The following is an 8,299-nucleotide window of genomic DNA, read 5'->3' on the forward strand; positions in this document are numbered from 1 at the left end:
ACAATCTGTTGCACAATTCAGATCTGACTGTCTGCCTCACTAACTTTAGCACCAAAGTCAATTAACGTTAGCCATTTTAAATGCCAGACCATCTCTTGGTTCTGAATTGTGCCAGGCAAGTATCTGAGTCCAACATTAGCCTTATCAAACCCACTGGGTCAACGGTGATACATTTATTATTAAACCACAAAAGTTAAAAACTTGTGTCGATATTGTCATTAAGTTAATTTTACAGAAACCATAACCACCAAAGCATAATTCCTAATCTTTGTGCTCATGTTGATGTAGAAAAGAGACAAGAACTCATGACAATTTACTACCTGTGAGCTGTTCCTTAATGCTGAATCTTGGTCCATTCCTGGCTTATTTATAACTTTTGAGCGTAAGTGTCCACTGATGAAAATAATCAAAGGAGTTTTTCATAAAAACTTAATCCAAGTTATTAAAAAATCGTCCTGTAGAGTCTATTGCTAACTGTCAGCTAACTTATTCCATCCATAGACAGTACAAGAAATGGACATTGTGACGCCGTACATTTCCACAGATATGAGTGAAGTGGATTAGAAGCACTATTCCGGTGATGGCTGAGTGTTACTGCGCAGCCTCCAACTGAGCTTAACAACGTAGATGTGACGTGAGCAACCTGTTCGAAGTCTTCTGGTAGCTGTGCCCAGAGAATTCTGAATCATAGGTATATGTTACATAGGCATAACACAGGCCCAGGCTAATTATTGCTAACTAAAGTGCCAGTTAACTCTAGTAATTAAACTTAAACAGCTAACGTAAGTCTCTTACTTAAGTCTTCTCCTGTACTGTACGGTAATTGTCTACTATGCGACTGCAATATGGCACAATCATTCGCCTATTTTTACAAAAACGTCTGCTACAGGTCTATAACGTGAGATACAAGGTAATGGAGCCTTTTACACATTGTTGTGTTTCTTTAGAAGTAAACAATGGACAAATAGAGTCATTAAACGCTTCAGATGTAAAGTTATTTGCTGTCAAAGTGACACCAAAATGAATAGCAGTTAATGGAATGCTAACGGTGGGTTATGGCTTATTAGCAACAAAATGGCTCCATAGTAGGTACGCTTTGCGGAGGCGGGCTTACCCCCTTGGTTCCATCTGAAAGAATTTTCTCCTCTTCTTGCACGTTTTGCTGGGTATGCTTGTTTTTGTATCCCCACCATTTCTGTTTAGTTTTCACCCTGGGACAGCCCCCTGACCTACAGCAATTGTGGAAGGCCAATGGGCTGCGTCCAGTTGCGTCATGACTCTACGCAGCCGTGTTAGAACAAGCTGTCATTGGCTATCAACACTTCAATAATGATGATTATGGCCAATTAAAGTCCCCTTCCATTGGCGTCCCTCCTCCCAGAGCCTGTTTTGTGTTTTGTGAGAAAATAATATGTTCAGCAATGTTTGAATGAATGTAAAAAGGATTTATAGTAAAAAAAACAAAACAAAGAAAGGTGGATTTCAACAGGCTCAAAAGTAACTTTGCCTGGCCATGAAAAAGTCTGTAACGCTTGGAAATAGTTGGTTTTACATTTCAGTGTTTGTACAGATTAAAAATATATATACAGTATATATATATATATAACATGTTAATTAGTAAGCTTTTGAGGTGCTGGTGGTCAGATTGTTACCTTTAGACAGAGCCAGTGTATGTAGTCTTTGTGCTAAGCTAAGCTAACTGTACTGTAGCATAACACAGTATTTAATGGACAGACATGGGAGTGGTATCAGTCTTCTCATCTAAGTCTTGACAAGAAAGAGAACAAGGGTATTACACAAAATGTCTAGCTATTGCTTTAAGGTAAAATAACAAATAGCATCCAATTCTCCCAGCAGTAAACCCTTCCTTTGGTTTATTTTTTTCATCTCACCTCCACCAGCTTGCTTCCAAATCAACCCATAGGTTCCACTTTTTTCATGATTTCCTCTGAATCATCACATGACATTATTAACACACACTCATAAGTGTAGCTGAAAGGCTTGAGAACTGAACTGTCTGCACGCTGATGATGTGACCTGCTTCACATAGGTAAAAAAAACAAAACAATGGTATGATGACTGAGAAATGGCAAAACCTGTTACCGCAAGGCTTCTACCATAAATGAAGATAAGACACATAATGTCTTGTGTCCGCTTGCATTCATTCTACTGACTTGTATTTTCCATGGTAAGACCACATCCTTTGAGCTTAACACATAAAAACGTGTGTGTGCATCGAGGTGGGTTTCAGAGCATCACATCAAACAGAGAGATAAGAAGAAATGTTCTTTCCAAGGAAGTCCACCGTTTTCATTGCTTGTGTGGTCCTCCTCATTGTCCAGTCAAGTGAGTAACATGTTTTTATATTGCAGTAACTTACTTTGTTATATATTGCTAATTCATGTAAACATGCAGAGTAATGCTAAAAGACATGTTAAATACTTATGTGCAGAATGATGTGTTTTCAATTATTGACTCATATATGTACTTTTTTGTTAAATTGATTAACTGAGTGTAGTCTGTTTTTAGGTCATGGTTCTGAGATTATTGGTGGGAAAGAAGTGAAGCGCCACTCGCTGCCTTTCATGGCTCTGATGGAGAGTCCAAAATGTGGTGGGATCCTGATCCATCCAAAATGGATCCTGACTGCTGCCCACTGTGCTAAGTAAGAACCTGCAAACATTTCTAAAACTGTCAAATTTCAGAATATGCACAAAAAACGATGTTTTGATTGAGCAAAATTTTAGATAGAAAGATATACAATAAACAGTATGATACTACTAATTTTGAGTTAGCTTACTCTTGTTTGTTGCACTACCCAAAAAAAAGAACAGACTAAAGGAAGCATAAACCGAAAATAAAGTGTGAAGCTAAACAGTTTTACATCACTCAACACCAATGAAAGTGAATTTGACACTTTCAACAACTACCACGAAATCCCAACACGGACGGTGGGGAAAAAAGCACTATCCTGACATTAATATGTGATGTTGCACACAACGCAATCCTGATAAAGTGATCATTTTATCAATAATTTATGCACATTTATGCACTCTTGTCTGTTAAACCTCTAGTCCATGTGAACTAATAACTTGTGTTTCCTGCTCTTGCAGCATTAACAAGGTGCTTCTGGGGGTGCACTCCATCAAAGAAAAGAATAAAGATTCCATTCAGGTCCGCAAGGTTAAGAGCCTTGTTCCTCATCCCTGCTATGATGCAACAGAGAAGGTCAATGACCTCATGCTGCTCAAGGTACGTTTGCATTAAAGTAACCAGTAGTGAATTACAAGAAGCAAAGATGCAACAATCTGCAATCTAGGAAAGTGGTTAAAGATGATTGAGAAATGTATTTGGAGCATTTTGTTTGAATTCAATATTTGCTTTTTAAATATTGTTATTGTTATTGCCAATGCAAAGTCAGGCAGCTGTTCATCTTAACAGCGTATCAGATCCCTCCAAAATCAAATCAAAGTGACTTGACAATCTGCCCTCTAATGTCTGTATAGCTATGAGGTCCTTTTACCCATACTAATACAAATGTTTTAACATGAGTGTCCAATAGAAGCATTACATTCAATACAGTACATTTAGTGAAAGGGGAAAGATTTTGACAAGCTGTAATAAGCTGCTGTAAGTACAGTATTTGAATTTCAAGTACATAGAAAAAAGCACAGATATACAAAAGAAAATACATAGGGAAAAGGATACAAGCTTTTAGTCTGTCCTATTTTGAGACAGTCAAACAAATCCAGGATGGGCTCGACAGGTGAGCAGGCAAAGGCTAAAGGTCATTATCAAGGAACAGGGACCGATCAGACATATGAGTGGAAAAGGGCTGGCTACAAATGGCAGGGCTGATGAAGGAAAGTGGAAACAGCTGAGCAGGTGAACGAGACAGTGACTGGTGGAAAAGTCTGAGGGCTTTGTTGGATGGATGGAGGATGGTAAGTCCAGAGATATCTTTGGAAATGCATGGCCCTGGGGGAAGTGAGAAGTGGCTTGAGACTGAGTAACATGAAAACACCTGAGGCAGACATGGTGACAAGCATTCATGGAAACATACTTTCCTTGTGCTATGACTAGTGTGGAAGGTAATGTACAGAAATTCAGCATCAGTAAGTCCTTTTTTAAATTTCAGCTGGACAAACCGGTGGCGCAAACCAAGACAGTGAAATGTCTCCCGTTGGGTAAGACAGTCAAAGAACCAGCAGCTGGCACCAGCTGTCTTGTGGCTGGATGGGGAAAAACAGACAACGGGATAACGTCAGATGTCCTGATGTCTGTCAACGTGACTGTGATTGACAGAGTGAAGTGTAACTCTCCTGAATATTACGGCCTTAAACCGGTTATCACTGGAAGCATGATATGTGCTGGATCAGATGGTAAAAAGAAGGCTGATACTTGCCAGGTACGTACTGTACATTTCATTTTCATTTTTTGTAATCCTCACTGTGATGTATGTACCTAAAAATGACATGTCATGTATTCATTTTTCAGGGTGACTCAGGAGGACCACTGCTGTGCAATGGAGCGCTCGTTGGTGTCACTTCTTTTGGAAGGAAATGTGGCGATATTAAAATGCCTGGAGTGTACTCTTTTCTCTCAGAAAAACAACTCAAATGGATAAACACAACAATGAAAAAGTCTGAAATATAATAAGACTTTCCTGTTAATTATTCAGTATTCCTGACCATGTTAACCATTTAAACCACATTTCACTTTATACTTTATGCTCCATTTATTTTGTCCTCATTTGATTCTAGTAAATGAAATACATTTACATTTACATTGTACACCAAAGAGTTACCTCTTTTAAGATGAAAAAAAACACCAAAGTGACATTATTTAACCTGCCAACTAGCCATCAGAAGCTTAAATTGAAATTTAAGCTTCAGCTAAAGTCTTTAGGAAAGATTTTGTGATTGTTTATTCTATTCGGGCAGGCCTCATTATTTGCTCATATTAATCCACAATATTACTGCTTGAAAAATACTATTTTCACTGGCTTAAGGGCAGAGACATTTGTTTTATTCGTACCATTGGGTATCTCACAAGGCATCCTCACAGTAGCTCCTATTTTCACACCGTCATGGCATCACAGATTTGTATTTCAGTTCTCTGGTTTCAGGTTGTGTGAGATCAGTGTTCAAATTAAAAACCTTTGATGTCTCAGTAAACATGACAGCACGTTTTCTTATGGTTTTTCTTTCTTCGTACTCTTTAGGTCATATAGATGTTGCATAAACACTTCCCGCATGAGACAGAGACTGAAATGTCAACTCAGAACATGAAGTTCTTAACCATAAAGAAAAAAAAAGAGCTTGCTGATCGTGTACTTACTCAGACCAGACCACAAGAGACAAATTCACATGTTGTATTAAGACCCCTACAGGAAATGTGCAAAGGGTTGCAAGAGTGTTGCATATGTGCCTTTATTAAATACTAAAGGAGACAATAAAACTCACATCAAACATGTCCACTGCCAGGATGAGGAAACGTTTGCCTTTGTAATCAAAGTTGGCACAGTAACATTTTTTGAAGGATTAATCATCAGCTCCTTTGTCTGTCTAATCTTAAATACTGTTGTTGTCTTTCATTCCTGTGAGCTTAAAGCGTCCATTAGTCTCCCTGCAATATTTGCTCCACATTTTAAATTCTTGTGGGTTTATCACAAAAGTAAGCTTGGCCTACTGATAACATCTGTATACACCCAGCCAGTCTTTAGACCTGGGACTTGCTGTAAATGGGGCCCTGATGCTCAGTTTTTATGCTACATCACTAGGTGGTGCTCTCTGTTGTTAGTGGTGCAGTCAGGTACATTTCACTCAGCTGGTGGCCAAGAGAATTTCACTCAGCTAAAACTAAAAAATAAGGTCTGTCATCTGACATCATCATTTAATAGTTGCTTATGTTTTGTTTTAATAATGTAATTTGTCTATCACAAATAAAAACCTGATTATACCTCAACTCGTTCCATCACATCTTTTAAGATCAAAACCAGTTCTATTGTATTACTCTATTACTTGTCAAATGTGTTAAGTTACTTTCTGCCTAATGTCCGACTTAATTTCGAAGAAAAATGCATATGTACTTTTACAAACTTCTCAACAGAATTGGGTGTGATGCTTATTATTCCCAATAACACAATATTTTAATAGAAAACAGGCCTAAGAGTCTACAACTATGCACTGTAGTGCTGTGAGATGCTAACACTTCTTAATGTTGTGTGTTAGCATGCTGACATGTGTTTTTTGCATTAAGCACAATGTACAGCTGAGGCTGATCAGAGTATCTTTAGTTTGGCTGCTATTTAGTTATAAACCAATTGGGAAAAAATAAACATTTTAATTAATGCTGCCTCCAAAGGGAAAAGTTAGTACAGTTCCCACCACCTGTAAAGAACATGACAGTTTATTCCAAATTTTACAGCAATCCACGAATAATTGTTGAGATTCTTCACCTAAAACCACAAATGTCACAAACTCATGGTGGCGCTAAAGGAAAAGTCAGGGGGTCACCAAATTTAGTAGGATTCATCCTCTGTGGATCATCAATGTCTATAAAAAAAAAAAAGTCACAATCCATCCAAGAGTTGTTGACATATTACAGTCTGGATCAAAGTGTTGGGCCGACCGACTTTACTATCCATAGAGCCACGCTGCTAGCATGACAACCTGTGTCATTTTACTGAAATAGAAAGTATGTGTAGGAAGTTCAAATTAAAAACAAAAGAAAAGATGAAGTACTTGCCTTGTAAACTTACCTGTTCTTTTATGAAGGTGAAGGGGAAAAAATTGTACCACACCCAGGAAATTCCAGCGTGTCCTTTATTTAAACTGTAAGTGAAGTATCACTGACCAACCATATCCCCGTTTGTTTACTCTGTTTCCATGGCCACCCACAAAAGCTCACAGGCCCACCTAAGTGCCATCGAAACTATCAAACTCACCACACCCATATAAACTTATTTTGTGGAATGGATGAATAAGAGTTTATGAATGTTTTCGATGTGTTTAAAAAGCCATTTTAGCCATGGTGATCATGTTTCTCTCTCATACATTAAAACACATGCACACGTACATACACACACATACACACACACACACACACACACACACACACACACACAGTGTAGGCTAAATGTTACCTGGCTTGCATCACCTTTTCTCTCAATAGTGACGCAACAGAGTGAATCCTTGTTTTATTAAGGTGACTGGAAATGGTTATATCCTGTTGAGTCACATAATATCTGCATAGTACTGTGAAAAAGCTTGTACGTATATATATGTTTATGTATATATACATATATATTTATATTTATGTAGTATTAGGCATATATACATGAAATAACTTCATTTATTTCAAAATTTGTTTTTGGATAAAGACTTAGAGGAAAGGTTCAGATTTTTAAAGGAATAGTCTGGCATTTTGAAAAATACACTTTGCTTGTTGGCACCTCTAAAGCTTTGTCAAAGTTGATCAGATGATTTCACCACTAGTCGTCCCTTGTCAACTTTTGTCATCCAATTTTGACATGTTGAATCAGAGCTATCGGTGACTATTCACTCTCACTGGCTGTTCAGCTTAAGCTAATTAGTGCATTTAAAGAAAAACTGAAGTGAGAAAAGTAAGCCCATCCATCCATCTTTTCATCCATAGTTTATTTTTTGACAACTGCCAGTCATCTTTGGAGCTGAATATTTCTCTGTTAATCCTTCCCATGCAGTTCCAGGAGTCGAGTGATGTACTTTCAAGCTGCAGTGTCATTAGTAATGTTAATAAAACTGTTCATAGAAGGTTATCCACTTCTTGTGGTTATGGCCTTTTTTCTTGCTCCGGATTTCCCTTTGTGTTACAACTTTAAAGTGCTCATATGTGCTCGTATATGCATGTTATAGGTACACCCAAAGTCCTCCCCAAAGGGACTAACCATCTTTCAGAAAAAACCCTGTTCGCAAACTGCTCCAAACAGCACTATTGTAGTCCAGTCGTTTCTTTCCTTGAAAAAACATGCGTCACTTTGACACACACATTATAATCATTGTTGGGCAAGTTACTTTAAAAAAAGTAAGTAGTTACAGTTACTGGTTACTTCTTCCAAAAAGTAATTAAATTAGACACTCAGTTACAAATTATTAAAGTAACTAGTTACTTCAGAAAGTAACTAATGCATAAATTTCAAGTACATTTTTAAATGCTCAAATGTGACCCCACCTCCCCCCCTCTTTCATGGAACTTGAAATACATGTGCATGTTCTATTATTTATGATAAATCTGAATATTGTAATGAAATGGAGAC

At 37.6% G+C, this 8,299-nt stretch overlaps 1 protein-coding gene across 1 annotated transcript; it reads left to right on the top strand.

Annotated features, from left to right (window-relative positions):
• The first annotated feature begins 2,098 nt into the window (after positions 1–2,098).
• Positions 2,099–5,182, top strand: LOC116689767 (granzyme A). The gene is made up of 5 exons (XM_032516382.1): positions 2,099–2,346; positions 2,530–2,665; positions 3,114–3,252; positions 4,139–4,408; positions 4,498–5,182. Exons 1-5 carry the CDS (start codon positions 2,283–2,285, stop codon positions 4,654–4,656), a joined length of 768 nt encoding a protein of 255 aa, XP_032372273.1. The 5' UTR covers positions 2,099–2,282; the 3' UTR covers positions 4,657–5,182.
• Positions 5,183–8,299: the final 3,117 nt, after the last annotated feature.

Source organism: Etheostoma spectabile, chromosome 5 (assembly GCF_008692095.1).
Source record: "Etheostoma spectabile isolate EspeVRDwgs_2016 chromosome 5, UIUC_Espe_1.0, whole genome shotgun sequence".
Classification (NCBI taxonomy): domain Eukaryota; kingdom Metazoa; phylum Chordata; class Actinopteri; order Perciformes; family Percidae; genus Etheostoma; species Etheostoma spectabile.